The sequence below is a fragment of the Dendrobium catenatum genome, unplaced genomic scaffold (genome assembly GCF_001605985.2).
Source record: "Dendrobium catenatum unplaced genomic scaffold, ASM160598v2 original_scaffold_280350, whole genome shotgun sequence".
Lineage (NCBI taxonomy): Eukaryota > Viridiplantae > Streptophyta > Magnoliopsida > Asparagales > Orchidaceae > Dendrobium > Dendrobium catenatum.
In genome coordinates, this window is record NW_021598742.1 from 63730 (window position 1) to 79726 (window position 15997).

The following is a 15997-nucleotide window of genomic DNA, read 5'->3' on the forward strand; positions in this document are numbered from 1 at the left end:
GAGTGATATATTGGTTTTGTACAGAGTTGAGTGATACTCACATTGTCATAATAGATCATCGGTGATTGAAGAAGGTGAATGCCAAGTTTGATGAGAAGAGAACATACCTAACGAAACTTAATAGCAATCCTGACAACCAAACAATATTTACCAGGCTATGGTAATTTGTTTCTTGACGCTCCAAGATATTGAGTTTCAACCAATATAAATGATTTAGGAACTTATAAAGGTGAAGTAATCCTTATTACTTGCCCAATCTCAATCGACGTCAAAGAATGAATTAGCTTGAGTGGTGAGTGACGATGAAGAATATTCTAGTGCCATATAGAAAGCATAATAGTCATAGGTGTTTTCTGATGATCAATAGAGGGGAAATGCATACAATGAGATAGTTTATTGACTGGTAAGGTGATGCTTGAGCGCTTAAGAGCTAGGTGCTTTAGATTTCCCATTACAGTTTTGTAATTGTCAAATTTGTGAGCATAGCATCGCAATGAAGAGTAGGCGTTGGTGTCATATCAAGAGGTTTAGTCATAAGGGTGGCATTTGTCATTTTAGTGTAAGAAAATTAATGATGTATCAACATTGAGATAAGAGAAGTTCATTCAAGTGTGAAACAACATACACATTGTGAAAAAAGCGGGGCAGATCATGATTCTTAATGGAGAATTGTTTCTTTGGTGGGCATAAATCTTGGTTGGTTCAATGGTGTATAAGCTATACGTGGTGGCATTATAAAGGGAGATGTTGTGGATGATGTGCATGGAGTCTTGGGGAAGGACAAGTGACATGGGAAAGATAGGAGGACACAATGAAGATATTTTTTCTTTGGAGGTGTCATGAGATTGGGAGAGAGATGCATAAGGAAAAATAGACTCAACAAATTGAACATGTTTGGAGACATTTTGGTGTAGTGATATTGAGACAAAGGTACTTTGAGTGAGAGAGTAGCCAAGCAAGGCAAATAATTTGAAGCTAGTGTCAAGTTTGTGTGTGGCGTATGAGTGAAACCATCGGTAGTAGTGATAACCAAAAATACAAAGTTTGGAATAGTTGGGAGGAATGCTAAAGGGGTGTTCATTTGGAGAAGAAAAGTGGATTGTGGGGGCGAGTAGACCTGTAGATGATTTATGAGGTAAATTGTTGTTGCAAATGCATTGGTGCAATGGGCAGTTGAACGGACAAATGAGACAAGAGAAACCAATTCAAAAATATAATGATGAGATTTTTTAGTGAGATGAGAAATGCTATAGGTGGAGACTGGAGATCAATGTGGCAAGAGCTTAACATGCATAACCATTTTGTTAGTATAAGGTATGATTTTGCAATTACAGTTTTTTTTCCTTCATGACTTTAAAGCTAATGAAGACATTTTTTTTTATTGAAGTGGATATATCTAGATGTATTTGTATGATCTATAAATATGATACAATATTTGAGGCAATCATATGATTGCATGAGTGGGGTCCACAGATTTGAGAAAAAAATTTAGAGAGGCTGTGAAAATACAATTGTGGAGTTTGATAATAAGGGTTTATGAATTTTATTCAAGGGTTGATAAGAAGAATAGTTTCATAGTTGAACAATTTTTCATGAAGCTCATCAAAAATGATCTGAGTTTGATGAGAGTTAACTTGGTCAATCATATACTTGTAATTATCACCAACACCGCCAAGAATGATACCAATGATGTCTTCTTCATCCATGGGCTTGTTGAAATTAGCAATTTGATCAACATGAGTTTGGACATGGTGCATAATTTTAGTGATGGTTTGAGATCCTTTAATAAGATTCTTGATTTAATCATTATTTTGTTTGATGTGTCCTAGGTGGGTTTGGCATAGGCATTGGTTAGGATATTGTAGACTTCATGAGATGTGGTGGACCAGGGAGAAGAGGGATGAGGAGAGTGGAGAGAAATTCTACAAGAGTGCTAAAGATGAGTTTGTCTTAACGAATTCATATGTTGCAATATAGATTGTGAGATGTTGTGCCATTTGTGGTGATGTTGGTGGGTGGGTAAGGGTGGGATATATCTAGATATGCTTCGAGGTCATATCCAATAATTATGGCATGAAATTGAAGCTTCCATGATAGTTAATTTGTGCAGGTATATTTGATGCGATTTTTATAGGAGAGGTTAATAGCAATTAATGGATAATGGGGTTAATAGGTATTGAGTATGGTGGGTTAGGATGTGGATGTTTTTTGAGGTTGAGTGGGTGGCCATGTGGTGACAAAGGGAGGATGAGGAGAGGTTGGGAGGTTTTGTGGTAGAAAAGGGATGTGACTTGGGGTGCCGAGCTTGGAGGAGCAGAGGATCGTTGGCTAGATGATGTTGGGAGTGGAGTGTTTATGGTGTGGTTAACTGAGTGTTGGGCTGCTAGAGAATTGATGGGGATTAGCAGGAAGAGCATAACATCTATGATACGACTTGAACACCAAACATCAGTGAACTAACAATAAATTTTAGCAAACTAACATATTTTTTATTAATAGGAAAAGAAATATGAACAAGCAAGATACAATGGTCTTTTTTCGAGAGGAGGACATTCTTTCTCAAATTCTAGACGCCACCAGAATCCCTCATAAAAATAGTGGACAATAAACACACAAAACTCATTAATAACATGCCATAAAATCCTAGACAACTCCCCTTTAAATAGCTCTATAACACAATAATATAAATAGAACATTTTCAAACAATTTAAATATAATTTAAGAAACCTTTCTAACAATTAAAAATAATTTAGGAAACATTCTTAAACAAATAAATATGATTTAAAAATTTTTCCTAAACAAATTAAGCATAATTTAGGAAACATTCCTAAACAAATTCAACATAATTTAGGAAACCTTCCTAAATAATTAAACATAATTTAGGAAACATTCCTAAATAAATTCAACATAACTTAGAAAACCTTCCTAACAACTCCCTTTGATTAAGAACCTTCTAAATAGCTTCCCCTTGGCCTTCCTAGCATATCAGGCTACTTGTTAAGGGATTTGCTACTGGTTTGATACCATATCATATTTTGGATGATGACACTACCTTTTCATTGATTCAAATCAATATATTATATGATATAGGATTTGAATTAGGTGGATTATGATAATCTTAGCACAAACCAAGTTAAGCCTAACTAAATGCATATAAAATAATTAAAGAGACTATAAACACAAAAGGAAACTAACTAAATAGTTATAACGATTGTATCATTCCCTCACGCTTTGGGAACAGAAAGTAGCGGCAGGCATGCATTATGACCTAACAACTTATTCTATAATGTCCGGAATGAAAACTTTTGTTGCCATAGAGATTGTGTACATAATTCTGTATTACTTTTTTTAGCTTCTATTCAAGGATTAATGTTTTGAGCATTAATGATCATCATAATTATTATTAAGAGCCTTATCGTGCTATTTGGTTCTGCCTAAATGAATCAATTTGCCCAGTTATTCCAGTTGAGTGCTACTTGTTATATTAACTTCTTTGTGGAAATCCTCATTCGCAACTTTTGTTCAATTACCTTTGATCCTGATTTTTCTTTCTTAAACCTTTGACATTGATTCTAGCTGCCTGCATTTTTTGGATGTTTCTTTTGCTCTCTGCTATGCTAGTCCAGACCATGCAGACTATTTCCTAATAGGCTACTCATATAACATCTATAATGTTTCGAGTCATCATTTTGCTAATTTCATAGTGCTGAATCTTCAAATCTATCTATATTTGGCACTTGGCGCCTGTATTTTGTGAGGAAGTTTAGGATATTTATCTTTGAAAGATTTTGAGAGGTCTCTTAGTTGAATTTTAATAACTAAGATATTTTTTTTTTATATTCTTTTATTAAGGGCATTACTATTGCTTCCATGCCAAGAATTAATCAGTTCATTGCTTCTCTTTTGGCTGGATATTGCTCATGTTTGAGGCCTCAAGTTACTAAAAATGCACATACATAAGCTGGGCTTTATATTATGAATAGCAATGGTGGCCACACGAGTGGGTATTATATTCGAGTTTTGATGAAAACGATCAAAATTTTGAAAGACTATGCTGTTGTTTATTGCTGACCACACTAGTGGACACTCTTCTGTTGATTGCTTAGCGTGAGGCTGTACTTATTGCATGGACATAATGGGAAGAGCTTTTAATTATTTCTATGATGGTCGTTGTAATGTACATCTCATTAGAAATATCTCATTCCAAAAATATTTTGTTATCATAGGAAAGAGCTGGGTCTGCTGTTGTGGAGGCTATGCTGTCCAAATCAGCCCCAGTTTTTTATGGAGACCTTAGAAGCCATGAGAGGGTAATCATTGCTGTTCTTGTTGAGAAAATGACTAAAATTGTCCCTTGTCCCTTGACTCTTTAGGAAGGATCAAAATAGTCCACAACTATATTAAATGACCATTTTGAATCCTCAAGTCTTCAACAAATGATTAAATTAGTCCCATTGTTTAAGGAGTTGATGGATCAAAATTGTCCTTTAATATAGTCGAGAATTATTTTGACCTTTCCCTCTTTCATAAAGAGTCAATGGACCATTTTGACTCTTTTCTTTGTTATTGTTTGTTTTTCAATGCCATGTTGGTCATTACATAACAACCTATTATCTCTCATACATAATCTTGAATTAAGCACATTGTTTATTTTTTTAATGTAGGTTCCTGTTCCTTTTTCCACCTTCATCACATCTTGCAAATCTTACCAGAAAGAAGCGAGTACTTCTAATAAAAAAGATATGGATATGGAGCTGGCTTATTCTAAAGAAGAACAAACATCTTTATTGGATATCCCTGATTTTATTTATTTAGCACAAGTAACAAATTAAAGACCTTTTTTGAGAACTTGTGTTACTTTCTTTTTTATTTAATTATTTTTATCATCGGCTTCCTCATTTGCCTCTTTATTATTTAATCCAGAATTCATGGATGAATGATGGAGACATCACATGATGGATGCAACTAAATGGATCAAATTGAATTTGGACATGCTTGCTGACCAAATTATTTCTGGCAGGTCCCCATTTTGAGTGCCAAAATTGAAGAGACCTGTCCATTGGAAATTTTGAGAGGTGATTTAGAAATGGTCGGTGATTTACCTTTACCACTTCCTTTGCATGCTTTGATTTCATTCATATATCTATGCATCTATTTTTACTTGTTTATTATTTGAAAATTCTATTCACAAATGAAAATTAAATACATTCAAACATTTTTAACCCATGCTGTTTTATCCAATCATTTTAATATTGCAGCCAAATTTTCTGGGAAACAATACCATAGAATCGATCAATTTATGGATGAATAGGGCTTCTTCTAGATCTAGTACGCACTATGATCCACACCATAATCTGCTTTGCATTGTTGCTGGTTGTAAACGAGGTATGGTATTTTACTTGAGGCCTTTCTCTTTTACAATCATTCTGTGGTATTGATTTCATTTTATACGGTGAATTTTATGCTTTTTTTTCACGCCAGCAGCTAAATTATTACATTTCCTTAACATAACATTTTGAATGACCTTGAGTTATGTCGGATTGGTGAATCTGAAGCTCAAGTAGACTATTGTAGGTGATAGGTTAGAAGATTTAGAAGGTTTGAGTTCCTTGTTGTCACATTTGGAGATTCGTTTTACAAACCTCCTGCAAATTAGGTTTCATTTGATTGCATACACAGGACTGTTACTGTTGAACTTACACTTAATCTACTATCATAAAAAACCCCCCAGTAGGTTTGAATAGTGATAGACCAGTCCAAATAGGACCGGTTCATTATTATTAGAGGCGGAACAGGCATGTTCCATCCCCTATGCCTGCTGCCTCATCCAAGTGGGGTCCACTAGCTTAATTAAGAGAAACTTAAGGGAGTTTTAGGAGGAAAAATTCAAAAAGAAGGGTCTGTTTTGGGATTTACATAAGGATTGTATGTTCAAGTAGGTTTTGGTGGCTAGGATGAGATTTGTATCCTGTTTTTTGCTGTAATTTGCTGTTCCTGGTTCTTATGAGGGCTCCAGAAGTGTCTAGAGAGTGGGGAGAGCCGGATCTTCCTCTCTAATTGAAGATACAACTGTATCTTGCTTGAGTTTGTTCTTCTTTCATCAAATATAGTTGTTGTGCTTGTGATTTCTCTATCTTTTCCTCCAAATCGGCTTACAGGAGGGCTGTTTTTTTCCTGAATTTAGCAGGGAATTTCTTGGTATTTCCTAACAAATTGGTATCAGAGCACTTCGATCTAGGGTATCAATGGCCGGAAAGAAGGTGGAAGTGTTGGAGGGTGAAATAGGTCAACTGAAATTAGATTTTGAAAATCAGTTTGCATCCATCCTTGAAAAGATGAATGGAAAATTCGCCATCGTGGATTAAATGTTGTGGAAGTTGCTTGAAGCCAAACCCAATACAACGACATCAGAAATGAAGGAAGCCACCGGTAGCCAAGGAAGAGGAGGAAACCCCAATCCATTTAGGTGAGGGAAAAATCAAGAGGTGGAGATTTTAGAGGGAGAAGATGTGATACCTCCACTAGAGACTATTTATAGGGAGGAGATGAGTATTGGGTATGAGCGCAACAGGGGTGCTAATTTTGAAAGGAGGGGGGATTTCAAAGAAGGATTTGGGTACGAGCGCAGAAGGGAGGATCGAGACACCTGGGAGCACCTCCCCTTCAGGGAATGGGAGGCTATAGAGTATTCAGAGGAAATAGAGGTGATACGAGAGTGAGGAAGCTGAAGATGTCCACCTTTGAGGGAGATGATACACATGAGTGGATATACTAGATGGAGAGGTATTTCTCCATTGACGGTTTGACGAAGGAGAGGCTGATGGCAGTGGTCCTATGCTTGGAGGGGAAGACCTTGGCTTGTTACCAGTGGATGGACATGCGACAACCCATACGATGCTATAGGGAGTTCAAGGAATGCTTATTGGAACGTTTTCGAACCAGCAGGAGAGGAGATTTTTACGAGCAATTTTTTGTCTTGACACAGGATGTTTCGGTGGCAGATTACTGGGAGAGGTTCAAGTACCTTGCTAATTGATTAGATCGCCTTTCTGAGACAATTTTAGAGGAGAACTTCATGAGGGGGCTGAAGCTAGAGATCCGGGTGGCGATTAGGGTGATGAGGCTTCATGACTTGGAAGAGGCAATAGAGTTGGCACAGTTAGTGGAGCAACATAATTATCTGGAAAGGGGGCCCATAGGCAGTAGCTCAGGAGGTTCATACAGGATGACCATCACATTCTTAGCTCCCAAGGATCAACACTAGGAAGCCTTCATGATACTCTAAAGGAGAAGCCTACAGAAGGGGGATTTGTGGGAAATTTCATGAAGCTTATTGAGAAGGAACTACAGGAGAAACGGGTGAAGGGACTGTGTTTCAGATGTGATGTGAGTACACACTTGGCATAGATGTAACGATGGAACTCTTCAGGTTCTCGCCATCTGTGATGATGTGGAAGCCGAGGAGGGAGGTGAGAGAGAGGCAGTGATAGAAGAGGAGGAAGAGCTACACCTTAACATGGCAGAAGTCACCTTAAACTTAGTGGTGGGGTTCACTCTGAATCATACCATTAAGGTCAAATAAGAAATAACAGATAGAGAGGTGGTGGTGCTGATCGATGGTGGGACTACCCATAATTTTATCTCCAACCAGGTTGTTGATCAATTGTGAGTGAAATTGTTGGACATCGGGGGTTACGGGGTGATGATGGGCATTGGGAAGGTGGAGATGAGTAGAGGAGTTGTGCTGATGATACGTGAGGTTCATGTGTGGGAGGATTTTCTGCCATTTGAGTTAGGGAGCATTGATGTCATCCTGGGGATGAAGTGGATGCAGATTTTGGGAGATACCAATTTTAATTGGGGATCATTGGCGATGGAGCTGGTGGTGGAAGGAAGAAGAATGGTGATCAAGAGAGATGTGAGGTTGTCTCCAAAGCCATGACATCTCTCAAATCCATGTTAAGGACCATACATGAGGTGGGAGGAGGCTTTCTGGTGGAATTGTAGAGCTTAGAAGGGTGAAAACTAGAGGAAGTGGGGGACATTCCTCTTCCAGTACAACTCTCATACATCGTTTCGGTGAGGTTTTTTAGTCACCTCAAGGCTTAGCTCCACCAAGGGAGTAGGAGCATGCCATCGTCTCGAGGGAGGGGGTGTCACCGATTAGTGTGAGGCTTTATTGCTACTATCAAATTCGGAAGGATGAGATCGAGAAGCTGATTCGAGAGATGTTGGAGGCGAGGATCATCAGACCAAGTGTGAGCCATTTTTCTAGTCCAGTCCTATTAGTCAAGAAGAATAACGGGAGTTGAAGATTATGTGTGGACTACAGGGCCTTGAATAAGGAGATTATACTGGACAAGTTTCCCATTTTAGTGATTGTTGAGCTACTGGATGAGCTATGTGGTGTAGTGGTGTTCACCAATATGGATATGAAGTCGGGATACCATCAGATCAGGATGAGGGAGGAGGATATTTTGAAGACTGCTTTCAGAACACATGAGCGACATTACGAGTTCTTAGTGATGCCATTCGGACTCACAAACGCCCTCACCACGTTCCAGTTGCTCATGTACAGTGTCTTCAGACCATATCTCAAGAAGTTCATGGTGGTCTTCTTTGATGACATATCAATGTATAGTTGTCGATAGGAGAGCACTTGGAGCATGTAAGGGTGGTCTTGGAAGTATTAAGGGAGCATCAGCTGAGGGCCAAACTGAAGAAATATTGCTTTGCACAGACCAATATGGAATACTTGGGGCATGTGATCTCTCAGGAGGGGGTGGCTGCTGATCATGCCAAGATTGTGGCAATGCAAAAATGACTCCTACCTAGGTATTTGAGAGAGCTAAGAGGGTTCCTAGGATTGACAGGGTACTACTTGAGATTCGTGAGTTACTACATCACCATAGCTTGGCCATTAATGAGCAACTGAAGAATGATAATTTCATATGGGGAGAGACAGATACAAAGGCTTTTGAGAGATTGAAAAAGACCATGACTAAAATGCCCGTTTAAACTCTACCAGGTTTCAGTTAGATCTTTGTGGTGGAGACAGATGCATTTGGATATGGGTTGGGGGCCGTGCTCATGCAGAATCACATACCCATAGCTTACTTCAGCTAAGTTTTGGCAGCCAGAGCTAGGTTGAAGTTAGTCTATGAGAGAGAATTGATGGCTATTGTGTTAACCATTTAGAAGTGGCTACCATACTTGGTGGGATGACATTTCATTGTTAAGATAGATTAGAGGAGTTTGAAGTTCCTTTTGGAGCAAAGGATGGTGATGGAGGAGCATCAGAGATATCAAAGATGGTCATCAAGCTATTAGGCTATGATTTTGAGATTCAATATAAGCTCGAATTGGAGAACAAAGTGGCAGTTTCATTGTCCAGATGCATGGGGGAACTCCAGGAGTTGGCAATGTCGATACCATTGATATTGGATTGGGGAGTTATCAAAGAGGAGAGTATGCAGGATGAGAAGTTGTGAAACATCATAGCAGATCTTCTGAAGGATGACCAACCATCCGTGTTACTCTTTGGAGGGGTAGATACTGCTATACAAGGGGAGGTTTGTGATGCTCAGGACCTCAGTTCATATCCTTCTACTATTGCAAGAGTTCCACGGGAGCGTTGTTGGAGGTCACTTTGGTGTACAAAAGACTGGCAGCGAAGCTGTATTGGAGGGGGATGCACAAGGATGTGGAAGAAATGGTGGCTAAATGTGAGGTGTGCCAGAGGAACAAGTACATGGCCATGGCTCATGGGGGATTACCTTAACTCCTTGCTCTACCTGGCAGGGTGTGGGAGGAGGTTACCATGGACTTCATTGATGGGCTACCACGATCGAAAGGGTATACGGTGATTTTGGTGGTAGTTGATAGATTGAGCAAGTATGTTCATTTCATTCCCCTGCAACTTCCTTACACGATAGTGACAGTAGCTGTCGCTTTTATTAGGGAGGTGGTCAGGCTACATGGGATACCAAAGTTTATAGTGTCTGACAGAGATAAGGTGTTTCTCAGTCATTTCTGGAGGGAGCTGTTTTTGGCTAGAGGGGACAATATTGAAGAGGAGCATCGCTTACCACCCTTAGGCAGATGGGCAGACAGAGGTAGTGAACAGGAGCTTGGAGACATACCTGCGATGTTTTGCTTTAGAAACACCTAGGGTATTGGCTAAGTGGCTGGCATGGGAAGAATACTAGTACAACACTTCATACCATTCGACCTCCCAGATGACCCCTTTTAATGTGCTATACAGGAGAGACTCACCCTATTTGGTACATTTTGGGCAAAGTCGCACACTAGTATCTTTAGTAGAGCAGCACTTAGAGTAAATGGATAGGGTACTAGAGGAGTTAAAAAGACACCTACTGAGGGCTCAACAAATTATGAAGTAGGTAGATGGGCACAAGAAGGAAATCTAGTTTGTTGTTGGAGATAGAGTGTTCTTAAAGTTGTGACCTTACATATAGAGAACAATAGCCAACAGAAGAAATGTGAAGCTAGCTTTGAGATACTTTGACCCTTATGAGGTGTTGGAAAGGATTAGAGCAGTGGCGCATCGCTTGAAGTTATCTCCGACTGCGTCCATATAATAGTGTTTCGCGTATCACAGTTGAGGCGAGCTGTGGGGGATTATGCAGTTAGTTCAGAGTTATCAAAAATGCTGACACAGGATTTGGAGGTGGTTTTGGAACCACTTAAGCTTAAAGGGGTTAGTCAGGGAGATGACAAGTCAAAGGAAGTGTTGATCAAATGAAAGAACTTACCTGACTATGATGCCACTTGAGAACCATATGAGAGGGTGAAGCATCCGTTTGCCTCTTTCCATCTTGAGGAGAAGGTGGCTCTTTGGGAGGGGAGTATTGATAGACCAGTCTAACTAGTCCAAACCGGACTGATTTACTATTATCAGAGTCAGAACATGCATGTTCTGCCCCCTATGCTTGTGCCCCATTCAAGTGGGATCCAATAGCTTAATTTAGAGAGAATTAAGGGAGTTTTAGGAGGGAAAATTCAAATAGATGGGGTTGTTTTGGGATTTACCTAAGGATTGCATGTTTAAGTAGGTTTTGGTGGCTAGGGTGAGATTTTTATCCTGATTTTTGCTGTAGTTTGCTATTCTTGGTTCTTGTGAGGGCTCTAGCGGCATCTAGAAAGTGGGGAGAGCCGGATTTTCTTCTTCAATTGAAGATCCAACTGTATCTTGCTTGAGTTTGTTCTTCTTTCATCAAATATGGTTGTTGTGCTTGTTTTTTTTATGTATCTTTTCCTCCGAATCAGGTGTAAGGGGGCTGTTTTTTTCCTGAATTCAGGAGGAAATATCTGGGTATTTCCTAACAAATAGCCCTTTCTTGTTGCTAGGAATTGCATGTCTCTGCAGTCCACATTCCTGTACTACGACTAGTCTTTAGGTGCCGGATAAAATATTGAAGGACATAGATAGCTTGTGGAATACGTTTCCCGTCTTATATTTCTTTCTAAATGAATATGGATATCGAAACCTTTCTGCTAATTAACATTAGTTTCAACGGTTTAAATAGTAGATCTGATGAGGACATCAGATTTCGACACGTGTACCATTGACGGAGACGCAGATCGATGGCTACGATCCAGAACCTCTATTTCTGATTTATTGGCATTTTATTTATGCTTGTATTTCTTGTTTCCTAGTTTGCCCCTATGGGCATTGAGTCACTTATGTAGCCCTGAGGGCATTTGTGTCATTTCAGTTTTTATTTTGTTTTGACCTACTTATATGAGGCCTCATGCAATGTAAGTTTTTAGTTTTTGGAATGAATGAAATTTTTCTCTTTTGATCTCTTTGTGAGTTCGTGTCACTTTTCAAGATCTCTTTGTGAGTTCTTGAAGAGGTGGAGCTTGTAGATCTCTTTGTGAGTACTAGTGGAGGAGATGCATGAGGTTTGAAGTTTCATCTAAGTTTTCCAAGTCTTCCCCTTGATTTTCTGGCCATAGCTTTCCCCTCCCTCAAAATCATCCAGCCGCCGGCCTCCTTGGGCCGCCCAAGCCGCCGGCCTCCACCACTCAAACCCCTTTCCCAGCCGCTGGCCTCCTTCCCCAATTTTCCCCTCCACCTCTGCACCCGCTGGCCCTCCCTCTTGGATCTTGAATTTGAAATTCAAATTCCCCAAGAGGCATTGCTTACTTTCCAAAAATAAATCCTAAATTTTAGACAATCGTCATAATTGGATTTCAATTCCAATTTGAAATTCAAATAGTTGCTTAATTGCCTACATGTAAATTAGGAAACATTCCTTTTGTTTAAAATCTGAAATTACTTCAGATTTTACTCAAATCTATTAATTAATCCAGTGGGCCCCACCTCAAAACCGAACCCCCTCCCCTCTTCTCTATTTTGGCCGGCCCCTCTATGGACCCCTTCTCTCTCCCAAATTAATTCCTAATCCCCACTAAATCAGCCCCAAATCTCTCCCCATTGCCGCCCCTCTCTCCCTCTTAGGATTGATTTGAATTTTCAAATTAAATCCTTCCCCTAGCTTCCCAAAATCTGAATTTATTTCAGATTTCCCTGCACTTTCCTCTTGGCTTCCCTCCCTAGCCGATTCCCCTTCTAGACCTCAAGCCGGCTAACCCTTTTCCCCTCCAAGCCGCCACCTCCTCTCTTCCTCTTCTTCCTTTTGGGTGTTCCTTCAACCCTTGGTGAGGATGCATGGCGGATCCCGAAGTTGATCACGGATTCATACTCAACTCCCAAGGAGACATCGACGTCGTCCGATAACCGTTCTTTGACGTCGGCTTTGGTTATGACGACACCATTGAAGATTATTTGAATCGGATCATCCCCCATCTCGTGGACATTCTCGACGAGCAACTTCCGGACTACGAGTGGAGCATCAACGGCCATCCACCCGCTTCCCCAACTCCTGCTTCTTCCCCGGCGACTAGTCCTCTTGGCATCACTTGTGTAATAGTGGTATCTCTAAGCGTGCTTACGATCCTCTTCCGCTAGCCTCCACTTTCAAGAGTGATAAAAGGACCTCGAGGTGAAGGATCTAGATTTTAAATGTGTGTCTTTGTTATAGTTGGCTATTTGCATTATTTAAATCTTTGGTTATTCTTTTGCAAGTTCTTGTAATCTCGAAGTGTAATCAATTACTATTGCTTAATCTTTCATGACGCTTTCTTGAACTTATACTTGAGTAAGCAATATTTTATTGATAGTATGCGAAGTTAATAACTTTTATTTATTTCTTAATTGCAATTCTTGTCACCGCATTTAGTTTCACATCAAGATCATTTTTCTTTTTTCCGTAATCAATCTCTTGTTAACATTTTTTATGGTAAGAAAGATTAATTGTCCGTTTGAGAGTTCCATTCTGTCTGATGAAATGCATCCAGAACAATTCTGTGATCGATATCATGCATAGTTGATAATGATTCCAATTCATATGATCTATCTTTGACTCTAACTAGGTTAAACTCAAATCAAACCTGACTTTGGATTGATAACTTTTGAGTCAAGCTCGCTCAATTCATTATTTATTCGATTTTGGCTAGGCTCAAATTTTTTATGATTAAAGTTGAAATGATTTGGAGTCCACTTGAAATTAAAAATTAAATGAGTGGTGAAGGGAATATTATCTCATGCGGCCTTGTGGATTCATGTTTAATAAGCCAAATGGTCTATTAGCTCTTCATTTAAATGTTAACTAACATGTTTAAATAATATTTTTTATTTGAGCAAATTTCCGGCGATCCATCATTGGCTTTAAAAGTTGAGGTTACTTAAATATGAGTTTGAATCCATTTTCCTTGTTCAAAATTAAGTTCGATATATTCAAGTTTACTTACATGGGACTAATAATCGAAAAGAATTTGGAATTTGGACATCTTTATCAGACCTAGTGCTATCAATTCTAACACCGTTGTTAAGAAGTGTTGTTTAGCTTCTGCAAGATCAAATTCTTCTGTTTCCTTGTGATGTCTTATTCTATTCTTTTTTCACATGTATTTCATTTGTAATCCATGATTGCTATTAACCATCCTGATTTGTTTCCAACTTTCCATTTGAAAAGAGTCTAAATATGATAAAAAAAGTTCCAATTTCTGTCAAATTTATGTTGATAGCTTCTGAACAAAATAGACTGGAGAAAATCATTCTTTGATTTTCTGGTTTCTGCCCCCTTTACAATTTATACACCATTCACTCATTCAGTACACAAACACAACAAGAAAGAAACAAAATTGAAAAGAATATACACACGAACATCAGCAAGTGTCATTCCTATTTTGTTAGAGCCATAAACATCAGCCCCATTATTTCTACTTGTTCCTCCTCTATCAGCAGTGATTTGGATGTAAAGGACATGGAATGAATAAGGAAGATGAGTTTGGAAAGAAAACAGAGTTTGAGTTTGGCTTGGGTGGAATATGGAAAAGGAAAAGACATGTGGTATTTGAATTCAAAGACCACTCATTTATAGCCAGAATTAAACAACTAGGAACTCTTCCTTAAATGGTTTCAATTACAACAAATAAGGGGGCTTTGTCCAAATTTACCAACAGTATCCGACTTCAAAATTAATAATACTTTGCAGTTAGTGTTTTGAATGGTTTATCCGGTGCAATCCCATGTTAAATTTTCTCATGATCTCTTTCTACCCCCTCATTCTCATCTTCCCTAGGTAGAATGAATGTTCAATCTCAAAACGTTTAATCCTGTTACTTTTCCTCGGACTATTGATTGATGTAGAACTTAAATGCTTGGGTAATGTTAAATAAGAAGTTGGACGTTTTTATTTGAGAGCAATATTACGTATTAAACTTGTAGTGATTTTAAACAATAAACGTAAACGAGAAAGGGGTGAAACGAGCTTAGGCCAAGTCACACAACTAGAAGTTAAGATCGATTTCTCGTTGAATATCCTTCATGTATGCTATGCTTGAATAATTGATTAGTCACTATGAAAAGAGATCCCTCACTCAACTCTTAGTAAAGTTGGCTTGTGGAGAACTTTTCAAGATTGTTATGATACCACATTTAAGGATAAACTTAGAAGATATAAGACTTGGAAGAGAGTTTACCTTCATCATGATGTGGGAATGGTTACTAGTAAGATACTGGAGCTTCTGGTCAGCAATTGGAGGCTTTCCGGACTGCGGGACATCAATAGGAGATTGCTGAAATTACTTGACAGCACTATGACTATCGGGATAGCAGGTCGGCAGGTTTTCGCTTGATGGAGATACGGGACAGCACCCTTAAAGATGACCAGGAGTCTGGACAACAACTGTGTAGGCTGTCGATCTGCAACTAGATGGTTCTAGATTGAGAAAAAAAATCAAGTAGTTGACAAAGGGGATGGAAAATAGCAGTTACAAGATGCCTTCGGAGGTTTAATTAGAGGATTTGAATTTGAATCCCAAAGAGTTAAAGAGGGAAGGGAGGGGCGGCTGGTCTTGAAGGGGAAGTAATGGATTGATGGGAATGTTTAATGAGGTATTTTCATTAGATAGGAAATAGGGAGAGGAAGGGGGGCCGGCGCGTGAGAGAGAGGGAAGGGTGTGAGGCCGTCAATTACAAGGGGAAGGGGGAAATTGATTGGGAAATCAATTAATTCCCAATCTTAGGCATTAGAATTAGGGGAGGGATTAATGGGTGTCCGCATTCATTGAATGTGGATTTGAAATTAAATCTGATTTAATTTCAGATTTGCATCGATTGGGGGCTTTCCAAAATTAGATTTTATTAATTAGGAAAAGCTTTGAAATTTAAATTCATTTGAATTTAAATTCAAATATCTTCCCAATTAATAATGGGATGTATTCGGCAAGTAGTAACTCTAGGTAATTGTGGATCTAGGGTTTGGTTGACTGACGGTTATAGGGAGGAGCAAGGCCTTTGTGGCCGGCGGTTGGAGGGGAGGAAGGAGTGGCCGGCCTAGGGGGAGGTGGGGGTGCGGAGGTTGGCTGAGAGAGGGGGAGGGGCGATGATGGCTGGTCGCTTAAG

General features: G+C 39.2%; 1 protein-coding gene across 4 annotated transcripts in view; it reads left to right on the plus strand.

Moving 5' to 3' along the window:
* LOC110093688 (hypoxia-inducible factor 1-alpha inhibitor) overlaps positions 1 to 15997 on the plus strand; it is a 67153-nt gene that overhangs the window by 830 nt on the left and 50326 nt on the right. For 2 of the 4 annotated variants that reach the window (XM_020818655.2, XM_028692795.1), the window contains exons 3-6: positions 4227 to 4310; positions 4665 to 4820; positions 5021 to 5089; positions 5259 to 5385. In XM_020818655.2, coding sequence (XP_020674314.2) covers positions 4227 to 4310; positions 4665 to 4820; positions 5021 to 5089; positions 5259 to 5385 — 436 coding nt within the window. The remainder of the gene's footprint in view (positions 1 to 4226; positions 4311 to 4664; positions 4821 to 5020; positions 5090 to 5258; positions 5386 to 15997) is intronic. The other 2 variants (XM_028692794.1, XM_028692796.1) reach the window with 2 other exon arrangements.